The 24,456-nt window shown below is 39.1% G+C and overlaps 2 protein-coding genes across 3 annotated transcripts; one reads left to right on the top strand and one right to left on the bottom strand.

The window, feature by feature from the left end:
- Window positions 1-7,596: 7,596 nt before the first annotated feature.
- On the bottom strand, window positions 7,597-9,648 carry LOC120901107 (kinesin-like protein KIN-4A). Its single transcript, XM_040308815.1, has one exon. The coding sequence runs from the start codon at window positions 9,646-9,648 to the stop codon at window positions 7,597-7,599; it is 2,052 nt and encodes a 683-aa protein (XP_040164749.1).
- A 5,062-nt stretch (window positions 9,649-14,710) lies between these two features.
- LOC120903301 lies at window positions 14,711-17,031 on the top strand. Of its 2 annotated transcripts, none has more exons than XM_040312643.1 (4): window positions 14,711-14,995; window positions 15,063-15,465; window positions 15,530-15,837; window positions 15,902-17,031. In XM_040312643.1, the coding sequence occupies exons 2-4, from the start codon at window positions 15,074-15,076 to the stop codon at window positions 16,090-16,092; spliced, it is 891 nt and encodes a 296-aa protein (XP_040168577.1). In that variant the 5' UTR covers window positions 14,711-14,995; window positions 15,063-15,073; the 3' UTR covers window positions 16,093-17,031. The 2 variants fall into 2 exon arrangements, with proteins under 2 accessions (XP_040168577.1, XP_040168576.1); XM_040312642.1 differs by having other exon boundaries at window positions 15,060-15,465.
- The last annotated feature ends 7,425 nt before the right edge of the window (window positions 17,032-24,456 follow it).

Raw genomic sequence — 24,456 nt, 5'->3', positions numbered from 1 at the left:
GAAATGCCATCGATGCGGAAAAGTAAACCACATGCAAAAGGATTGTCGATCCAAAATGCAAGACAGAAACGCCAACTCTGTCTTGGCAGAGAAAACTGTGAGTTTTATGGTGAAATCGCAGCTTCCAATTGGAGAAAAAGAGCTCGCAGTAGACTCTTTCATCGTTGATTCTGGATGCAGTGACCACTTGATCAACAACAGAAAATATTTGAAGAATATAAGGAAACTTAACGAACCGTTCGTCGTAGACGTTGCCAAGGACGGTGTAACTTTGGTAGGCGAATACGAAGGTAGCGTTACAGGAAAAACCAAAGAAGGCATTACGGTGGAAATCAAGAACGTAATTTACCTACCGGATTTGAGAAGCAACCTACTTTCTGTCAAGAAAATGTCGGAAGCTGGAATTGATGTTCTCTTCACTCGCGAAAATGGCTGTGAGAAGGCTATAATGAAACACAAGAAGGAAGTGATTGCTGTAGCTCATATGCGGCGAAACCTTTAGGAGTTGCAACTAGAGCTGGAGACGACTGGATCATCTGCAAGTATGTGTACATCTGAGGTGAGTACACTATGGCACCGTCGTCTTGGACATGCAAGTCAACACTCTATGGACACTTTAGTGCGGCATAATATGGCAGTTGGTTTAGATCCAAAGCCTAAGCAGGTTGGTTTTTGCGACACGTGTGTTCTCGGGAAACTTTGTAGAGAACCGTTTGATGGCAACCGAGTACGAGCCACGCGCCCACTAGAGATGATACATTCAGATGTGTGTGGTCCTACTGATCCTGTTGCATGGAACGGATCCAAATATTTTGTTAGCTTCATAGATGATTTTACGCACTTTGCGGTAGTATATCCAATTAAAAGAAAGTCTGAGGTATTTGAGCGATTCAAAGAGTATGAAGCAATGGCAGCAGCTCACTTCGAGAGAAAAATAAGCAAAATAACCGTAGATCAGGGCCGAGAATATTATTCCAGTGAGCAGCTAACCTACTACAAGCAAAATTGCAGTGTACGGTAGCCTACTCTCCACAACAGAATGGTGTTGCAGAACGATTTAACAGAACGTTGGTTGAGAAGGTCAGAACCATGCTTATTGATTCCAACATGCCAAAGCGAATGTGGTCAGAAGCGGTGTTGACGGCTACATATTTGATAAACCGCAGCCCAACAAGCGCGTTAGAGGGCTATATGACACCTGCTGAATGTTGGCTGAAGGTAAAACCAGATTTTAGAAAGCTACGAATTTTTGGATGTAAGGTTTTTACTTGGATCCCGGATCAGAAAAGAAAGAAACTGGACAATAAGTGTGTTGAGGGAATAATGGTCGGCTATGCTCCGAACGGTTATCGTATTTGGGATCGAAGATCTGAGAAGATTATCATCGCGCGAGACGTTAAGTTCGATGAGAAGTGCTTCCCGTTTTGTGAAATGAAGGATGTTGAAAATCACGACAAACAAATTATTTCTATCCGTTTTCAGCAAGAGGGGGAAACGGAGGATAATAATAATGATGCTGTTAACGTAGAAGAAATCAACACCAACATGGACGAACACGATGATGCCGCCAATATCACGCAAGCACTTCAAGATGTCGCACGTAATGATGAAAACGAAACCACACCGCATGATGATTTTTATGAAAATAACGAGGAATATCGCGATGCAATATGTGATGATGAATCTCGCGAAACTGGCGAAAGCGAACAATCAATAGCAACACGACATAGTGAACGAGAACGAAGGCTCCCGAGAAAATTTCGTGATTATTTCACTGGCTTTAGCGCAACAGCTGGTAGAAATAGATAGTTGTCAACTGAACCACCATGTGCGTACAGCGAAATCGTGGATCGGGAAGATTGTACATTATGGATGGAAGCTATTGAGGATGAATTGTTGTCGATGAAAACAAACGATGTTTGGGCATTAGTGAAGCGACCGACATCGTGTAGACCATTGAAATCCAAGTGGGTATTTCGTGGAAACTACCCCGACCGTGGACTGGGTATAAAGCCCGACTAGTAGTGAAGGGTTTTCTGCAGAAGCCTGGAATGGATTATCACGAAACATACGCGCCGGTGGCAAAACTAACAACAATTCGAACAGTACTGGCCGTTGGTATCCAAAAGGGATGTTATTTTCATCAAATGGATGTCAAAACAGCATTCCTTCACGGCGAGCTTCAAGAAGAAATTTATATGGAAGTTCCACATGGCATAGAAGCTGCTCCGGGTATGGTGTGCCGTTTGAAAAAATCTTTGTATGGGCTAAAGCAATCCCCCCGTTGCTGGAATGAAAAATTCAATGACGCACTGTTGCAGCTAGAATTTGTTCGTTCCAAGCATGACTACTGCCTTTACACTTGGCTCAACAAAGAAGGTAACGATTTAATATATATTGTACTATATGTCGATGATTTGATAATAGCAGGCACAAACAAAAATACCATCATGGAGCTGAAATTGAAACTATTGGAAAAATTTAGAATGTAAACGGGTCAAGCACATAGATATCAAATACCATTTTGTGCGGGACCATATTGCAAAAGAAAACATAATCGTTGAACCTATTTCAACTTTGAATCAACTAGCAGATATTTTTACTAAAGCTTTAGAAGCTGGTCGATTCGAAGTCCTCAGGAAGAAACTTGGAGTGAACGATCGAGAGAGGGTGTAAACGAAGTAGCCGTGTAATCGAAGTAGACTTTAATATATGTAGGAACGATCGATTCATTTAGTTAGTCGCAAATCAACCATTGACGAGAACGGTCGCATAAAAGAGGAACTTGTTAAAAATAAAAAACTTCCAAAATATTTCAAAGAACAAAGTTCCTTTAGATAGCTAGTTCGACGCGTGAATCCCATTTAGAACACTTGCACATTGTTCTAAAACGTTTAACGAATCACGATATAAAACTTAAGCCATCAAAATGCATTCTTGGTGTGAATCAAATAGAATTCCTGGGCCACACCATTTCGGCGAAAGGGATAACACCATCGCCAGAAAAAATAATGGCCATTCGAGATTTTCCTTCACCATGTTCGGTGAAACAGCTTCAAAGAGTTTTGGGAATGGTGAATTATTATCACCGCTTCATTCCTAACATTTCAGATAAGCTAAGAGTGCTTCACCAGTTAGTAAAAGAGCACAACAAAAATAGGAAAATCAAATTCGAATGGTCTGACGCTTGTGAACAAGCAATAAATCAAATAAAGGATGAACTTTCAAACGCTACCATGCTCGTGCATCCGAAAAGTAATGCTACTTAAACACTAACAACAGATGCTTCTAGTGTTGCTGTAGGGGCAGTATTACAACAAACTAGCGAAGGCATTTTGGAACCTCTTGCGTTCTTTTCTAAAACGATGACGCCCACGGAACAGAGGTATTCCACATTCGATAGAGAATTGCTCGCTATTACTCTTGGGATACAACATTTCCGACATTTTTTAGAAGGTAGATCGTTCACGGTTTATACAGATCATAAACCATTGATCCATGCCCTAAATTCAAAAACAGAAAAATCCCCAAGACAATGCCGACAACTAGACTTTATTTCACAATTCACAACGGATATAAAGTACATTACTGGCGAGAGCAACGTTGTGGCAGATGCGTTATCTCGAATAGGAGAAACCAACGAAATCACAAACTTCACATATGAAGCAATTGCAAAGGAACAACAAAAAGACGAACAGCTAAAACAACTATTTGAAGACTCAAATAGTCAGGCAAACTCCAAATTCAAATGAAATCAATTAATATTGGATAAAAACAAACTAGTATTCGAGTCGTCGATTGGACAGAATAGGTTGTATGTTCCTCAATTTCTAAGAAAAAAACTTTCGCCAACCTACACAACCTATCCCATCCGGGTATTCGCGCATCACGCAAACTGTTATCCGAAAGATTTTTCTGGCCGTCAATGAACAAGGACGTGGGAAACTGGACTCGTTCGTGTGTTGGATGCCAAAAATCTAAAATTGGTCGTCACACTCGCTCGCCTTTGGAAGCATTATCCGTTCCAAAAGGGAGATTTGAACATGTGCACATGGACATCGTTGGTCCATTGCCACCATCCGAAGGAATGAGCTACTTACTGACCATTGTTGACCGTTTTAGACGTTGGCCGGAATGCTATCCGATGCCTGATATTTCGGCTAAAACGCTAGCTGAAACATTTGTAAGGAATTACATTCCAAGGTTTGGTTGTCCATTTACAATCACAACAGATAGAGGCAGACAGTTCCAGTCAAAACTGTTTGAAGAACTAACAAAGTTGTTAGGAACACATCACATTAAAACGACTGCGTATCACCCTCAATCCAATGGAATGGTTGAAAGATTCCGTCGACACTTAAAAGGAGCGTTAAAAGCCTGTGAAGACAATACGTATTGGATTTCTCGACTGCCACTGATTCTGGGCATTCGAGTAGCATACAGAGACGCATTAAAAGGCGCTCCAGCAGAAATGGTATATGGAGAAAGTTTGCGACTTCCTTCCGAAGTATTTTTACCCTCTGCTGCAAAATCCGTCGAGGACGTACCCGAATTTGTTCAGGATTTTAAAAAAGCGCTAAGGCACATTGACCCATGCCCACCAAAACTAAATGATACAACACCGGTTTACTTACCAAAAAACCTTCAAACCTGTAAACATGTTTTCGTACGGGTAGATAAAGTGAGAACGGGTTTACAAGCACCGTATGAAGGACCTTTTGAGGTAGTTCGACGGTGCAGAAAATTTTTCACGGTTAAAATCAAAGAAAAAAATGAATCTATTTCGATTGACCGCCTCAAACCTGCTTTCGAAATGGAGGGTGTCTCCAAAACAGGCAAAACCACAAATAGCCAAAAGAATGTTCGCTTTGCGAAAAACTAAATGAAATCTCAATTTAAGAGATAAACACTCTCACAATTCTTTTTTCTATCGCGACTCCGTCACTGGTGGGGGGTTCTGTGGTGTTCGCCTGTTCAAATTAAGTGAATTGGGAAGGACAGCTTTTTCTCATCACTTGAGGTCTGCGATATTAAGCGTTAATTAGGGTCTCAAGTAGATAGTTAGAGAGCTTAGGAGATAACGGGAGAGTCGGGCAGGACACGCATAATGAGCGCGAGAAATGCGTAGCCTCGCGAGAGTGCGTAGGTGCGTGAGAAAGGACAGGTGCGCGAGAAGGAATAGGCGCGCGAGCGTAAGGCGAGAGAGAAGATATAAAAAGGAGCATCCGATCGGATAAGCTCTCTTTCTTAATACTCCGGTATACCGCGACAATACTGTTCTCCTGCGCACGATTAAGAGTGAATGTAAGTGAATGTAATTGTAGAAACTTACAGTTTGATAATGGCTAGATAAACTAAGCTTACTGTCTAAAATAACTCCTAAGTCCCGAACCTGAGAAAAACGTGGAACGCTGTCTTCATTGATTTTGTAGTTCTAAATAATAGGATTTTTTTTCTTTGAGAATGTTATACAACTACATTTGCTAACATTAAGTAACATTTCATTATTAAAACACCATGCACGAGTCTTGTAACATTTCACAGTCGTCAGAATATTTAACAGGTAGGAACATTTTTAGATCGTCAGCATATAACAACAATTTAACATGAGGAATAACAAACACGACATCGTTAATAAATATAATAAATAGTAAAGGTCCTAATATACTCCCTTGAGGAACACCAGATAAATTATGAAATGTGGTAGATAAACTAGTTCCTATCTTAACGTTAATGCAACGATCAGTTAAATAACTTCTTAACCACTCAACAACATTTGTGTGAACACCATACTTTGATAATTTAGATAGCAATAGAAAGTGGTTGACCTTGTCAAAAGCAGCGCAGAAGTCAGAATAAATGACGTCAACCTGTAAGCCCTTGTCAATATAGGAGTGGCAAAAGTTAAGTAAGTATATTAGATTGGTCTCAATCGATCGTTTCGGCATAAAGCCATGTTGAACATTAGAAATTAATGGTGAAAAGGCTTGGAGCATATGACGAGACATTATCTTTTCAAACAGTTTACTGCACGCACATAACATTGAAATTCCTCTATAATCGCACACATTAGTTTTGTCAGATTTTTTATAAACAGGAAACATCCACGATGATTTCCAAAGACGCGGGAAGCATTTCGATTGCAAGGATTTTTTGAATAATTTGGTCAGTATGGGAATGAGAGCAGCCTGATTTCCCATACTGAGTTAATGAGAATTGCGCTGGGAATATTGTCAGGCCCAGGTGCGTAGGAAAGCTTCAACAACGAAATAGCAGATTCCACCTCATCATCGTTGATTACTGATGTGCATATATAAACCTCATCATTTATGAAGGATAAAGCCGATGTTGAGTTAGACGGTACCGAAGAATTGTTGGTGTACACAGAAGAGAAATATGAGGCAAATGCATTGCAAAACTCTTCATCTCCGGTAATGGTGTATCCCTCAAACTGCATCGAGGAAGGAAGTCGTCCACACGATTTCTTATTTTTAGCAAATTTCCAGCTTTTATCGTAGTAGTAGTTAATTCCATCATCAGTAAAGGTTCTAGTATTATTAGGCGATGGTTTCAATATTTTTTTATGATTTTAAGCCATAAGTTAAAGTCACACTTTTTAATTGCTTCGATGTGGAGCATGTATATCATTTATTTTCCTACCAGCTTTTTACGGTACCCATTAATATGACAAACACGTGTAGCTTGAAACAACAGGTATCAAAGTAGTCCTGACGAAACTTGCCACGGGCATTTAACAAAGAATTACCCTACATAGAATGAAAGTATAAAAAATATACAAACGGCGAAAATTGTGATATGTAATGGCAACTGTGCTAGCAGAGTTTTCATTGCAGGTACAACAAAAGGTAAAGAATAAACTGGGTAAGGTACAATTGTTGCGGTGAATGAAAACCAACGCGGTGTAAATTCTTTGCCGAAACGATTTTTATAGTTTGCCAAAAATTAGTCTTCGATTCCCGCTTTTGGTTTAGAGACCTTCTCCGTGTCCTGTCGCCCCTTTTTATCCTTTCCTTGCGAACCGAACGCGATCGGTTGAAACCCGAACCGATATCTCACATATTTTAAAACGCGCGTTTACGACAGGTCGTTGGGTACCTTGCGAAAAGGTTCCAACAACAATGTAACTATTGTGAAATAGTTAGATTACAAAATGTGGGTTATTATTCGGTTAGTATACGTATTGGGCTTATGTGTTTTGCATACAGTGTGATTAATGCTAGCTTGAGTATTGTAAAAACGAGAAACTGTTTGTTTATGTACACTGATATCCATTACATGTTTACCAACTTTTCTATATGTAAAAATATAAATTAAATGCTCATTTACCACTTAAAGCTTTCCATCTATCGATTAAATCTATCTGGATCTAATATCGCAGCAAAAAGTTGGGGAATGAAAACGATGTATTGCATAATTGCTTTTACAAAGGAGTTCGTTACATTAACACCAGAGACAGGTTGTCCTCGTGACGATTGCCGAACTGCAGCATCTCCTTGTGGTTTCCAGCAGGATGAAAGTACATGGTAGCTTCTCCAGATGGTAGTCGCTCGTTGCTTATAGATCCACTTGATCATATTATGCCACAATGAGGAACGCGGATGCCTCTACAAGTTTTATCAGCATGCGATTAAACACTTTCGACCCATCCGGCAGCTTTGCCAGCCTGTCATCGATTATCTTCGGCAGGCTTTCCGAGCAAGTAGCCAATATATTCGTTTGCAGGTCGTTGATCTGCGTGTTGCTATATTCAAGGTCTGTTTCGTTTTGCAGAATCTGCCTACGGAGCTTCTTGTGTTTGGCGCTCCCTTCCTGAAGCCTCGCACACTGCGCCTTAATCTGTTCGATGTATTTTACCTTCTTGGCACGCTCGTTTTGCAGCTTGAACAGCGGCACCATTGCCTTGACTGTACTGAACATAACTTTATCTATCTGCCATACCCAGCAAGCTGCCTCAGCCCTACGCATCACCGCCTGGTCGTGAGTGTTACCTTCGGTTAGGTTGCGCCATTCAGCCAGTGTCGCAGCCAGCCGCCTACCCAGCTCAAAAGGTTCATTTATGTCGATGCGCTCTAGGTTGCCAGCGATCCGCTTCGCGTCCTCTTCTTTGAGCTTCGCTTGCTCACTCGCTATTCCCACACTTGGCCGGAATAGATCGGCCACCTCCGTCTCGAGCTGTTGCAACTTGTGCCAGCACTCCTCAATCTTCTTCGAGCGCTTCTCACGTGCTAGCAGAGCAGCCAGCTTGCTATGCATTTCGTCTTTCGGCACACCTGCCTTGCCCTGCGGCTTCAACAACTGCTCGATGTCCTCTAGAAACCTGTCTGCCGATGTTACGCGTATCTCGTTTGCTTCCAGCTCTTGCATCTTTGCCTGCAACTGGAGCTGTAGCAAACGGTTCTCTTCCTGCAGTTGCTTATAGCTGGGGGACGTGCTACTTGTAAGTCCAGCATTCCCATGTTGCGGAGCCCCTAATTTCTTATCCTCTTTTTTCTTCAGCGACAGAATCTCCGCACGCATGTCCTGTATGATGGCCTTCATTTGCTTGATGCGGGCTTGCGGCGGATCCTGGTTGATAATCGGCTTATTCTTTATCGTGCGCACCTGGCTCGCATAACGCAGCGTGCTGTACGTATCGGACAGGTTGTAGTCGGTCGGTGAGACGCATGCAATCATAAGCGTGTACGAGTTTCCGCCCAGCGAGTCTTGCAGCAACCGGGTCAGCTTCGAGCTGCGGTACGGTATGTGCCCCTTGCTCGACCCGGCACTGCTGCTCAGCGCCGTGATCACATTCCCGAGCGCCAGCAGACACTTGTTAATTTCGACTCCTTCCTTGAACCTGCTGCCTGACGAATTCGTCTTTTTAGAGCGCTCCGAGCCGGCCAGATCCACCATTCGGAACTTGGAGTGTGTCACCATGGTCGGATCGTCCTTGGCAGTGTGATGCATCGTGAGCGTAAAGATCGCGTGGCTGCGGGTGGACACGTTGTTCATTACGGGATTACGCGACGCTCGGCCGAACGAACCACGCGTCAAACAGTCTAATGCACGGTGCTTGTCGTTCACCGGCACTTCGGTCAACCCCTCGAGTATGATGTTCCCGCCGGCCGCTTCCCGTATATTGACCGGATGCCGCTCGATATCGATCGCATTTTCCGTGAGCAGATCGTACACTTGGTCTTGGTGCACCTCGATGAATGAGCAGGTGATTCGCGTGTCGACGAGTGCAACCGCCGCCTCCGTGCCGTCCGCGATAAGGCAAAAGATCTCGTTGATTGCTCGCGGTATCACACCCACGTTGCTATCCATCTCGCCAATAAAGTCTGTTCCCATTGTGAACGTTTTGCCCGAGCTCCTCTGTCCGTACGAAAGGATTGTCGCGTTGTAGCCTGCGAACAGCTTGTGCAGCATTGGTGAAACTGCCTCTTCGTACACTTGGGACTGCATAGCGCTGGGCGGGAAGACGTAGTTGTAGGCGAAAGGGTGCCACGGTGTGCACCCGTTGCCGACAAGCAGATGCGGGAAGTTTGGGGTTGCTTGCTTTACCACGGTCTGGCAGCCGCGAGCTTGCTCGGACTGGGACATGGGTCGGATGCGCACCGCCACCTTCACACTTTCTTGACCAGGCATTTTTGCACTCGTCCTTCTTTACCACGTGTAAGGGTAGCTTGCTTTTAATTAGTCGACGGACTATTGATAGATAGGCGTATAATTTTGGATCAGTTTAAACCAATGCGTTGGATGGCATTTAACAGAATACCGTAGAAGCTACACAACACATGAATAAGCGTAGCACACGATTATTACAGGTGATCACAAATAACGAAGTCTCACCAAAGGCTCAAGAGTCAACTGTTGCACGTAAAATGTTGAACACGAATGATGGTTGGTGCCGTGACATTGCCCCCTTTTATACGAAATTGCAGGCAATACACGAGCAATACAAGGCTACACGGGTAGCCACATCGTTTTTCTTTGCCCATTTCTCATGCGGCAGGTATCTGATTGGCGTAAAAAATATAGTTTATCTGCCTAAACCCACGGGCTTACCTTACCTAGATTGTTATATTTCTTTTTCCCAATAACCCTTTTGCAGCCAACCAGTCTGACGGGTAGAAAGCATTCTTCGATACTTAGAACTTTCTGCAGTGGCGGATCTAATGGTAGGCGGACTAGGCGGTCGCCTGGGGCCCCGCCGATTAAGGGGCCCCGTAGATCGCCATTCTATAGTATGCCGTATGGACAGAGTACAAGCGACAAGGGCTCCCGGAAGGATGGCCGATGGGGCCCCGAGGTTGGCGAATCATTTGCACCCCCCCCCCTCGGGAAAAAATTTAGAGTTTGCGACTGTACCCCCCCCCCGTCAGCAAAAATTGAAGAGTTTGCGACTGATGATCGAAAGGGGGCCTCGACGGCATTTCAAATTTACTGTTCAATCTCCCAACAGCAACTTTAGTGCCTTTACCCCCACCCCCCTCCCCCCCCAACAACATTTACCATTTACAGAGGACCTCAACTCGTCGTTCCGCCTAGGGCCCCTGATACCCTTGATCCGCCACTGACTTTCTGATACATTAGCAAATTTCCAAACTTTTTAAAAGTTTTTTTCTTTATATTTTATTTCAAAAAGATGTCCTGCTTCAAAAGCCAAAAAGACTTAACAAGCATCGCATTTAACAATAATCTTACATACAACCTAGTGTCTAAGATTACGAGCAAGAAGGATTACAAGGAGTTATTAACGATTCAGGCCGATGGAATGTGAATATGGATTTATTAAACTCAAAAAAATTCGCATAACATTAGAAAGATTTCAACCCACGACGAAATGGATCGTTTTGGCAGTAACGCGAGATGGTACAGTATCGGACAAAATGAAATGAGGTTTATGTGTGGTTTGTATATGTTTGTGTGTGTGTGTATGTGCATGTGTGTGTGTGTATGTATGTTTGAATGTGTATTGGTGTGTGTGTTTGTTTCACAAGTATGTCGTTTCGGATAGATTTGTTAGTAGTTTTTCTGTGTTTTGGGTTAGTTTTTTGTTGTAATAAGCAGGACTACCGTCCTCGCGATCAGTGTTTCTTCGATATATTCGGGGCGAGTACCGGCTTCGAACGACGAAATCCGTTCGACGCTCATGAGAGAATGAGAATCATGAGATAAAACTGTCAAGCATTTAAAGACGTTTATATCTACGATTCAAGGATGGTTAAATTTTGAATTTTGATGTTTTTGGCCGTTGGTATTGGATTTCATTCGTTACATCATTATTGGATGATTTGTTATGAATTATAAGGTAGCTTTACTCACTTTCTTTAAATTTGAATTTAAGTTATTTCAAATTTAGGAGGGACGACAGGATTGGATTTACTTTATAAAAAAGTATAAAAATACTGATTGATTTTATTTTAAAGAGTTATAAACGTTATTTACATGGTGCAAATGTTTTTCGATATTTGCTATAAAGTTTTCAGCATATAACATATTCAGTATATATATATATATATATATATATATATATATATATATATATATATATATATATATATATATATATATATATATATATATATATATATATATATATATATATATACAACTTTTTATTATAGATATTTGTATGTATATTTATATTCCGATATATTTTATGTTTTTTTATTATACATTTTCAAAACTGATGAAAACTTTTTTTATTGGAAATAGATCACAAAACATTTTCAAAATGTTACATACCTCTAAGTTCAATTCACTTCAACGATTTAAATCAAAATTTGAAGCAAAATGTTACATTGAAAACAACATTCGTTCCAAATCCGCAGCGCAAAACCTCGCGGATTTCTCCCCATACAAACGGGAACGTTCGACCCCGGCAGGTAGAACTCATTCTTTCGCGCGCTTCCACGCAAACAATGAGACCCCAAATTTTGAGTGATTCAGGCCGAGGGGTATGAGGAAGCTTGAGGAAGCACGGAGAAGCGCGCTGCGATGAGAGTTCGCATTCTGTTTTACACGCGCGCATCACACCAATACAAATACCGTGCTTTCGTCAACGTGTGTGTCCTCGCACACGAACCGCCATCTGCTCGACAGGCCGCCCGCCCGTCCAGTGCGCCGTCAACGTCGCGCCAACGCGCATGCGCATTTGTTTAAGTCCGTGCGCCAAGCCGTCCGCCATCCAACGTACCGCCCGTTTTACGCCGCCCTGCCGCCCATAAACGCGAACGCCGCATGTGGCGTCTCGAAAAACACAAACACATTGAGAACTGCAGAGCACCGTTCGATTACAAACCAAACACGACACGTCAAAATCGTCACAAACGCACAAACCCAAGTCCGCACCCGCCGCGTCAAACTGCTTTCGTCCGCCGGCGCCAATCTCTGACCGACACACAACCACCACGACGCCGTCTGCCATATATACCGCTTCCCTGCTGTTCTTCTGATGGTAGTCGAAAGATGAAGGGCTCACGCACCTGGTTTGCGTTCAACAGCATTGGATTCCAGCAACTTCTTCTTTGAGTGGCTGCTTCAACAACCAACAGCATAGGCACATGTAATTATCACATCTAATACTGCTTACACTTTTAGGAATAACAAAGACTCGGAGGGCTTAATCTCCGCCAGAATGTCAAGGAAAATTTCCTTCGACACACGAAATGTTTTCTTAAATCTGAAATTAACAACCACGAAATGAAACATGTATAACACGGTTTGCACAAATGATCCGTATGCTTAACTCACGCTTGGTTATGAAGCTGTAACGGGTCGAAAACACTTCGAAGCAGTCGGCGCTGTTTTGCCAGATCTACCGTTGTTTCTTCTTCACTGCCGCTATCGTCACTTACGAAGTGAGATAAAATCATTTCGATGTTTTAAACAAGGATTGTTAGCTTGATAAACGATCGTGTCTTAAATAAACTTGTTTACGTTTTTTGTTTTGATTTTGAACATTTTGACACATCGACACAGCTTTAACGAAAGAAAAAAATTAACGAAACTTGTCTGTCACAAGAACGGTTTCAAAATGCATACCTATTTTCCGTTTGTCTTGACGCACTTGTCTTGTGTCATTTCCGTTTGTGTTTAATAATCGGGCCTTGTATTTCGACAGCGTCACTCAAATCACTCAAAAATACACTCATTTTGCCGGACGGGTTCTTACGGTCTCTCAATGGTAGGGGAAAGCGGGGCAAAATGGGCATGTTAAGCAGTTTACTGAATATTCCTTTGAATATGCCATAAAACACAATTTTTCTTTCATTATTGCATACCTCCACCATTTATCTATGGATTAAAATTGCCACATAGTATGAAAACAACTTAAAAACATGTAAATAATGTAAAATAAAAGTTGATGTTTTACGAGAAGCATTTTTGACACGCGGGGTAAAATGGGCATAGCCCTGGGCAAAATGGGCATATGTAAACAAACTGTGAAACGTCAAAACACTGGGGCAAAATGGGCCACAACAACTGCGCTTAGGTAATGGTCTATGCTTTTGCGCACGTTTCGTGAAATGTATTTTTGTTCTATCTTTTGTTTTGCTGGTCAGAAAAGCCCTTAAAATTCTTCCAAAAATATGTTATTAAAATTAAAACAGTTTTTACACGTTTAAATCTACAAAATCGAATGTTTTTAATCTGTGCCTGATATCATTATTGAGGCGACAAATACAACACCACAGCCTCACCAAGCGCCGTATGTCAAAAGCATCTGCCCATTTTGCCCCACGTGAAGCATTTTTATATTTTTTGTTATATTAGTAAAAATACTCATTCAATCGCCTTGCTTTCTTCAGACAAATTATATAGAAAAATCATATCTTTAAAAATATATCATGTACAACTTCAACGCATCCCTGTGACACTGGTTTAAGCTTATTTTCGAAGTGGCAAAAATTACATCAATATGCTACTAAACCTTATTTTGCATTTTTCTTGGTTTTTTGTCATGTAAGGGTTATGAAACTTACATGGTGTTCATAAAACACTCCAATGGATACATTTTGAGCATTGGAAAGTATCTTTGTAGTCAAATAATGCTTAAATAGAGGGTGCCCATTTTGCCCCACATGCCCATTTTGCCCCGCTTTCCCCTACGTTATTTTAAAACTGAGCGCCAAGTGAGCGCCTTCTGACAACCGCGGCGAACGGATCTCGTCGTTCGAAGCCCATAGTCGCCCCGATTAACAATTTTACGGTCTTCTTTCGCCGTGGTCTTCTGAGGACGTCCGGTTGACTTGCGCGTTTCGGTTGTCCAAGCGCGTTTCGGTTGTCCAAGCGCGTTTCGGTTGTCCAAACACATTTGGGATGTCCGAAGCGCGTTTGCCACAAAAGTGCGCGATCGTTCCATTACGAACTCGATCGTTTTGCGCTTAATGCCAGCAGCAGCCATTCGCTTTTTCATATGGCGCTGATAATCGGTACAACGTTTCCCAGGCTGCAAATGACAGCCCGAAAGACCAATACATCTTAATTATAATACATGGTTGACGAGTTCACTTGCTTTTAATGCATATTTGTTGACTATTTGGAATGAAATATTAAAGAAAATATTGAAATTTTGATTTGCTATTATTAATAAACACGTTCCGTCTCAATTCGGCTCGAATTTCTTTAGATTTGGCAATCTATACAAAACAACACGCTGTGGCAAACGTTGATCGTGTTTCTTTTTCTGAAAGCTTCATCTTCTTCATGGTGGTATTTTGACCGCAGCCGATTGTTTACTTTCAGATGTCATATCACACACAAATTGATAGCGAGCCATTGTTGCAGCCATATCTTGTAATTGAAGCGATTTGTGATTAAAAATAGTTTTGTCGTCGTTGTTTTCGTGGAAATCACTATGAATAAAAGTTTCAAATTCATTCAAAAAAGCGGATCAAATATAATTCTTACTTGTATCGCCACCGTGATCGTTTGGAACATGAAAACCAGATAGATGACGGTGCCGGTCCTAGTGGAACTTCCAATGGTATGAGGTGTATTGCAATTATGTATTACTTCATTTATAACAACTATTTTGATACGGGTTGCAGTAGCTGAACAAGGTATGAATTCTTCACAAGGCAGTGATGCACTTGCACAGGATAATATCGTCGGTGAAACTTTCTACGAAGGGGAAGCTGCTTATCTATCAGAAGCCGATGATGATGTAATCGACTATTTAATGGAAAGTTCGGATGATGATATAGATCCAGCAGCATCAGATGACCCATCCTCTGCTGAAGATGCTTTGCGTCAATGGGCAATATCAACAAACCAAACATACGACTCGATTGCCCAAGTGATGGATATAGTTCGAAAAGTGAGTTCCTGTAACCTACCTAAAGACGCTAGAACCCTACTAAAAATCAATCGAAATATTTCGGTTGATATCCTGACGGTAGAAGGTGGTCAGTACTGGTATTATGGAGTGCAGAAATGTCTCACGAACAAGCTAAGGTACATTCATGAAAATGCTTCTGTCTTACTTTTCATAAACAAACTAATTAATGTCTGTTTGCAGTGATACATCTCTGAATTCGGACACCACACTCTTGCTTAATGTATCCATCGATGGTTTGCCGATATTTAAAAGCAACAATTTACAATTCTGGCCGATTTTAATAAATATTCATAACATGCCAGAAATTCCTGTTATGATTGTTTCAACTCACAGCGGAACAAAAAAACCTAGAATCGAATGTTTTTTAAAGCAGTTCATCGAAGAAATAAACCTATTAACTAACAATGGGGTACAAATCAACGGCGTGAGAGTTGATGTTGTGGTACGCGCCATAATTGCCGATTCACCAGCACGGGCGTTTATAAAAGGTAAAACAAAATTGCATTTTATACTTCTAAAGCACAAACTATTGATTTAATTGGTTTTTTACAGGTGTCGCCAACTTCAATTCATTTGATGGTTGTTTGAAATGCACTACCAAAGGTGTCAAAATGCAAGGAAGAACAACTTTCCTTGATTGTAGCGCACCAAAAAGAACCGATAGACATTTTAGAAAGCGGAAGTATGGTGGTCATCATAAACTTGACTCGCCACTACTTTTTTTAATATTTTTGATCTTGTGAAGCAAATAATAGTTCGTGATCAACTACATTTGATAGATCTTGGTGTCACCAAACGGATATTGAACGGATATTGTTGTTTGGTAAATTTGGGTTTAAAAAAAATTTTCGTATGCTGAAATAACGACAATATCTGGTATGTTAATGACAATCCAATTGCCAATAGAAATCCATAGAAAATTTCGATCGTTAACACGATGTGAATCACTGGAAAGGCTCAGAGTTTTCATCATTTTTATACTATGCAAGTTTTTCGGTGTTGAAAAACATCATGAGTGATGAACAGCACAAACATTATATGTTGTATTTCTGTAGTATAACATTATTCTCCTCGAACATCTACAAAGGACATTGGCCGCTTGCTAATAATTTAATTACTCTTTTTGTAAAAAAGTATGTTGATGTTTACGGACCACAGTTTATCTCGAGCAACGTTCACAATTTCACACACATATTCGAAGAAGTAGATGAATTTGGTCCACTGCGGACGTTATCTTCTTATTTATTAGAAAATGCTCTACAACACATAAAAAAATAGTTGCGTAACGGATGGAAGAGCTTGGAACAAGTAATTAATAGAATTACAGAACAAGAAGCGTATTATGTCCATAAAAAAGATGATATTTCAAGTTAATGCGCGATTGTTACATTTCTGTATCGTTTCAATTTCAAACATAGTTGGTCAATATTTGCGGTTAAGCAAGTTAGAGGTTTTTCTTCACGTTTTACCGTGTTGAATTGGATTTGTTTGTTACGCAGTAGTCTAGACCATTTGTAGGGCAACAGCCGACCACCGTGAAACGGGGGTTGAAGTTGTTAAGGGTAACTTCAGACCTTTCAACCATGAGAGCAGGCAGACTTAATAGAAGTGTAATGAGTTCGGACGATAGCTACGGTCGCCATGTAATGCGATGATCGTACAACTGTACTTCGAGTATCGTCGCGGTAGGTCAGTTTTTACTGACATGAGCCGAGGTGGATTAAAACTTCGTTCGAGCGGACTTTTCGACACTTGATCGTCCAGGCGATCATAGAAACCTTTAGGAGGTTTCCCTTACTGGAAACGTTGGAGTTTAGAGGCCTTACCTTGGGCAGGGGGACATAACTAAACTCTTTAAATGAGAAGTCGATAGATGTAGGATGGGCATAGTCCTATCCTGACAGTCCGAACGAATCTGACTTGCCATGATCGGAGTTGGTTTTATTTATACTCAAAAGAAGTTAAGGGTTTCTCACATTTGGTTCCGGGTTGTATGTTGAAAAGTTATTATTTTCACTCAGCTAGTTACGTTTGTCTTTTGTTGACAAGAACGATGGTTCTTGTCACTAAGTTCCTGTTTTGGGTTATAATGCATAAACTGTTCCTGCTTATGTTGTACGTTTCGGTTGGTTCTGTTAAGTGTGTCACAATTGTTTATGTTGTACGTTTCGGTTGGTTCTGTTAAGTGTGTCACAATTGTTTTTATATGAACGGTGTGGCCTGAGCTCTTCCGGGTGTGTATGGTATGATCTGATTTACTGAGTGTGTTATAATGAATGTGTTACAATGGTGTGATTTGGCTTTCCAATGTGTCTATAGCTGATAGTGTGTATTATAATTAGTTCTGTATAGCAGATATGCTACACCTCCACCCTTTTTGAATAATGTACGATTGAGTTTATACGAAAGAGTGCATTATTCACTAAAAATGTTTTAATCTGTTTTTATGTACTGTTGTGGTTTTTCCTGTTCGATTGTGTTTTATAACGCAGTTCGTATTTGTAATTTCTACGACTGTAAATGGTCCTATATAAGCTGGATCTAATTTCCTTCTATTTTCGTTTGTTAAATAGACATAATCTCCTATTCGTATGTTTAATTTGTTTACATTTTCATTCAATTTTGCTTGACGTTGTAATTTTGCTTGAATAAGTTTTTGTTTTGCAATTTCATGTGATTTTTGTAATTTAAACTTCATTTCATTGTAGTATTGTTCTATATTGTATAATGGCTCTACTTTTGTTTTATATAATTCTTGTGGTAAATTAGCTTGTCTGCCAAAAATTAATTCGAAAGGTGTGAAATTAGTTGTGCTATGTACTGATGTGTTATAAACGAATTCATAAAATTTAGTCCATTGATCCCAGTCATCATGATGCTCATTGGTGTAACTTCGTAAATATTCATTTAAACTTCTATGGTTTCGCTCTAAAGATCCTATTGTTTGTGGATGATATGCTGCTGCAAATGTTTGTTTGATTTCTAATATTTTTGATATTTGTGCCAAAATTTCATTGTTATATTCAAGTCCTTGATCTGATCTCATTTCTAAAAAATTTCCAAATGTAAGAATAAAATTTTCTACTAATGCTTTTGCTATTGTATTTGCTTCTTTGTTTTGAATCGGGATGATTACGATATATTTCGATAATTCGCATTGGATCGTAACTGCGTATCGATTATTATTTGCTGTTTTTGGTAAAGGGCCTACGGTATCAATCGTTATGATGTTAAAAGGTTTAGAGGGTGTTGTCGTCACAACAGTTTCCTCTTTAGTATGTTTTAAGATCTTATTAGTTGCGCATGCTTTACAACTTTTTACATACTTGATGATATCCGCTTTCATATTTTTCCATTTGAATTTATCCTTTATCTTACTATACAGCTTGAATTGTCCTATATGACCTCCTGATGGTGTTGTGTGGAAATTGGACATTATTTTGATCTGTTCTTCTGTATCTTCTACCAGTCTAGGTGGTGTAAATACGACGATGTGAACGTCTGTTATCATTTTGTTAATTATTTCTTTTATGGTCGACATTGAGTAAAATTCGAATAATCTGTCATTCGATGCAATTGCTAAATTCTTGTGATACTTTCTAGCGATTAGGCATGACTCATGCAGTACAAACTCTAGTGTTTGACTTTGCTTCGCAGAAGTTATGGGTATTTTAAATTTTCCCAGCGCTTTGTAATAATTGTGATTGTATATCACGAGCTCAATAAATTCATCTTTTTCGTTAATGTTTGATTTCATTTTCAACATTTTAGTAGTATCAGATGGCCTGTCTGTTTCATACATGTTTGTTGGATTATATTCTTCTAATATTTCTTCTTTTTTCTTTTTGTTTTCTTTGTTTTCTACAACGTTGTTTTTCTTTATCATAGCTCTAGTATTTACCATTAAAATAGGATTTGATATATCTGATTTATTTTTAGGAATTGATGCTTTAAGCTCATCAGAATCAGTTATAATTCTGGATAAAGCATCTGCTACTACGTTAGTTTTACCTGCTAAAAATTCTATTTTAAAATCAAATTCTTCTAAATCTAGTCTCATTCTTGTTAGTTTAGATGTTGGGTTTTTCATACCAAACAGGTATACTAATGGTCTATGATCTGTTTTTACGGTGAATTTTCTGCCGTATAGGTATGGTTTGAAATAATTGATTGCCCAGTGAATTGCTGTAAGTTCCTTTTCTATGATAGGCTTATTCTTTTCTCCTTGCGTGAAGCTTTTGCTTGCATACGCGATTGGGTGATCTTTTCCATCTGTGATTTGAGAAAGAACTGCTCCACATGCTACATCTGAAGCATCAGTTGTTAGTATGAATTCTTTAGTAAAATCCGGATACTTCAAGACTGCTGGAGACAAAAGGCTTTCTTTTAAACTATTAAATGCTTTTTGGCATTCATCTGTCCAAATAAACTTGACATTTTTCTTAATTAAGTTATTTAAAGGTTTAGCAATTTTTGCAAAATTCTGTACAAATTTCCGATAATAATTACAAAATGCAACAAATCTTCGTACTTCATCTGCATTTTTAGGTAAAGGGAAGTTTCTAATTGTTTCAAACTTAGAATCGTCTGGGTATATACCCTTATCTGTTATTTTATGACCTAGATAAGTAACTTCTGTTTTGAAAAATGAACATTTTTCTGGATTTAATTTTAAATTGTAAGACCTTAACCTATCAAAAACCTTAACTATGTTACTGATGTGCTGCCGTGCACTGCAGCCAGTAACGATTATATCGTCTATATATACAAATGCTAGTTCAGGAGTTAATCCTGCCATAGCGATAGCCATCATGCGTTGAAAGCTGTTGGGGCTAATGTTTAAACCGAACGGCATACGTTTAAATTGATAATGCCCTGATCCGGTTGAAAAAGCTGTAAATTTTCTTGAATCATTTTCTAAAGGTATTTGATGGAATCCTGACATGAGATCAAGGGTGCTAAAATATTTTGCTCTCCCTAGCTGATCTAATATTGTATCTATTCTTGGTAATGGAAATTTATCTGGTATAACCTTTTTGTTTAGCTGCCTGAAATCTACTACAAGTCTCCATTTTTTATTATCATCCGTTGATTTCTTTGGAACCAATAATATAGGTGAGTTATATGGGGAGACTGAGTGTTCAATTATGTCATTCTTAAGCATTTTGTCTACCTGATTTTGTATTTCATCAGCCTGTGAGTATATTTGTTTATAATTCGGTATATACGTAGGAATATTATCCTTTAATTCAATTTTCTGAGGGTAAAAGTTATTTGTAGTAATGGGATCATCCTCTACGCAAAATATATCGTTATATTCAGTTACGATTTTCTTCAAATTATAAATTTCTGTAGTGGGGATTTTATCCACTTTAATTTTTTGTAATAGTTTTTGCAATCTATCATTATTAATTTCTCCTACTTTGTTATTCACTTGTTTCACTTCATAATTTGCTAATGGTTCTGTAATGGGTTTAAATTCTGCGTTTGTTATGTAAATATTTCTCTGCCTTGTATTGATGAATTTAATTAACTGATTATCCTTTGAAATAATAGTGCTGCCACAGAATACTCCTGGTTGAATTTCTTGTGCGAAGACTATAGTATCCTCTGTAATGTTTGGAAGATATACTTTACGTACCACTTCACTTCTGATTGGCAAAATAAATCCTTTTCCATCATCTTCTTCAATGTTATGCTGAATTTCTTCTCCCTGACACGTGAATGTAAGCATTTCCAAATGATAATTAATTGAACATCTGTATAATTTGTAAAAGTCTCTGCCTAATATACCATCTGCTCCTATGTTGAATTCATCTGGAACTAATACAAAATCGTGTTCCAATTCTAGATTGTTGAAATATATAGTGCATGTTGTACTTCCTTTTGAATAAATTGGTGTGTTAGATATCCCTGTTAATGATATTGAGTCTGAACGTATTGGGCCATGATTTTTCTTTAACTTGCTTGCTTTAAATAAAGAAATTGATGCTCCTGTATCAACTAGTAATAATGATGTTTCATTATTTGCAATGCTCAATCTAATCTTTATATAATCAACTCCATTTAGCTCTAATGAGTAAATTGATCTAGGGTTTGAGTTGACTCCTGTTGGTCTAAAAAATTGTTTTCCTCCACTTCCTGTATCTGAGCTGTAGTATGGTATATGTTTCGTTGTTGTTGCCCTGTTTCTCCATTTGTTATTGGCCTAAGGTTTTTGTTTGGTCTGTTCTGATTACCATTGAAGTTGGAGTTGTATCTTTCATTATTGTATCCCTGAATAAATCTGTTGTTATAGCGAATATTGTTTCGCAGATTGTTGTTGTAGCTGCTATTGTTATTATTGCGATTGTTGAAGTTGTTATTATTTCTGTTATTATAGTAGTTTCGGTATGGTTGGTTTGTATTTAGACCATAGTTGTTTTGATTGTTCCTATTCTGGTTACCTTGGTTTCTAGGATAGTATCTATTGTAGCGTTGTGTATTTATGTTAAGGACATTAGTAGTTCTGTTTGTTTCTTCACTTTCATTCTCCATTACTTTCTGTGTTGCATCGGTTATTGTCGCAAAAGTACCTGCCTTCAACAGTATTTTAGTTTCAGAGTTTGCTACTTTTTCTTTAAGTGTGTCGATACCTGTTTTAATTGCCATATCGTTAGCTATTTTTTCTGGAATTCCTTGTTTAAGATAAATTACCTTTAGTTTTTCTGAAAGCAGTTCGACCTCATTGCAAATTGATTGTGCATCCCTTGTTTTTATGGATTTTAGTTTTGCTATTACTTTATCAGGTGTTGTTTTTTCTTCACATCTTCTCTTTATATCACTGATTAATTCATTAAAAGTCGTTATATTGCTAGGTAACCCTATTCTAGCCCTACCAGTCAGTCTGGTTCTTATGAATTTTACGAGCATTTCTTCATGGTTTGGATTTAACTCGAACAATAGCGTTGAAGCGTCCTCAAATGCATTAAAGGTATCGGGTGACCCGTCATATGTGGGTACAAGACCTGTGGCTGTTTAAATATCAAAATTAGCCATTTTAATTTTTTTCTGCAGCTTTAGTAAGACAAATATAATCTGAGCTAAAAGTTTAAATGATAATCTACTAGTTGTTAACAGTGTTAAATTGATATTTTTATCCTCTGAGCTATTTGTAGAAAAATCAGATGACTTGTTACGTGAATCGTCGTTGGTTTTTGATGTGCTCATAGCAATGATATTTTGTATTAATGCATTAGAAATTTTGCTAAATTCTAATAGTTTGTTAAAAATATATTTATATCTATTTTTTCGATGTCATTTTGAATTTCTTTAAATGTTTCTTCAGCTTTAATTCTTAGTTGTGTTCTTGTACAAGTTCTTTGATTAGGATCCTGTATTTTTTTAAATATATATTTCAAAATTTCGATTTTATCGCTTATAGTAATCATTCCTTTTTCATATTGTTTTCAATTACTTCCTATTTCCTATTTCCTAGCTTTTAAAACCCATTTGACCATATTTTAAAGTTACAGTACCTTAATGGAATATGCGACGTGCATTTTGTTGCTGCTGATTCTACGCTGTATTTATACTGGTGCTTGCAGTTTAATCGGTGCTTGGTGTGAATTTCCACGATGTCATCAGTTGTCGCTCGATGTCTTGTCGTCTCAACCCCGACTCGTTCATTCTCGTCTGCCAATCCAGATTGGGCAGTGGGCTCGCCTTGTCTTTTCGTCTTCCACGTTGGGAACGGTTGTTCCATTCAATCACGCTGATCACAACTTGTTTTGCACTGCACTTTATTATTCCATATCACTTGCTCCAAGAATCGTATAGATTGCTACACTGTACTGTGCTGAACTGGGGTTGTTGTTAAAAGTTAGCATTTTTTTTCTATAGTTTCCCATTTCAAGGTTACTCTACTAGGTAAACCGATCGCATAAGCGTTAATACGTTTTTACACATTTAGGTAGGTTCTCACAACACTGTGTACGGTTAATGTTTGTTCGTCAATTAAACATTCATTTCGCACTTACACTGCACTAAATGTTTTTATTTTTCATTCTGCACTGTACGAAACTTGCTTGTAGCTGTTCTTTCATCGTTATTTTTTTACCTATGGGTTACTTGCTCCAGCTGCGTTGATGAATGTTCCGTAAAAAAAATTGCACATTTGACACTTTTTTTTTTTATTTTCCGCCGAATGCCGGTTATGGTCACAACACTTTTGGTTCGTCACACGACACTTTAGCTTTACGTTACCGTTGTACGTATCACATTTTACTTGAAATAATTTGCTTACACTTCTGCCTGTCGATTGCAGATTAAGGTCACGGTCGCCATGTAATGAGTTCGGACGATAGTCACGGTCGCCATGTAATGCGATGATCGTACAACTGTACTTCGTGTACCGTTGCGGTAGGTCAGTTTTTAATGACATGAGCCGAGGTGGATTAAAACTTCGTTCGAGCGGACTTTTCGACACTTGATCGTCCAGGCGATCATAGAAACCTTTAGGAGGTTTCCCTTACTGGAAACGTTGGAGTTTAGAGGCCTTACCTTGGGAAGGGGGACATAACTAAACTCTTTAAATGAGAAGTCGATAGATGTAGGATGGGCATAGTCCTATCCTGACAGTCCGAACGAATCTGACTTGCCATGATCGGAGTTGGTTTTATTTATACTCAAAAGAAGTTAAGGGTTTCTCACATTTGGTTCCGGGTTGTATGTTGAAAAGTTATTGTTTTCACTCAGCTAGTTACGTTTGTCTTTTGTTGACAAGAACGATGGTTCTTGTCACTAAGTTCCTGTTTTGGGTTATAATGCATAAACTGTTCCTGCTTATGTTGTACGTTTCGGTTGGTTCTGTTAAGTGTGTCACAATTGTTTATGTTGTACGTTTCGGTTGGTTCTGTTAAGTGTGTCACAATTGTTTTTATATGAACGGTGTGGCCTGAGCTCTTCCGGGTGTGTATGGTATGATCTGATTTACTGAGTGTGTTATAATGAATGTGTTACAATGGTGTGATTTGGCTTTCCAATGTGTCTATAGCTGATAGTGTGTATTATAATTAGTTCTGTATAGCAGATATGCTACAGAAGTTATCCATCTATTAAACAGAGAG

This window comes from Anopheles arabiensis, chromosome 3 (genome assembly GCF_016920715.1).
Source record: "Anopheles arabiensis isolate DONGOLA chromosome 3, AaraD3, whole genome shotgun sequence".
Taxonomy (NCBI): Eukaryota; Metazoa; Arthropoda; class Insecta; order Diptera; family Culicidae; genus Anopheles; species Anopheles arabiensis.
This window is presented reverse-complemented; position numbering and strand designations above follow the sequence as displayed.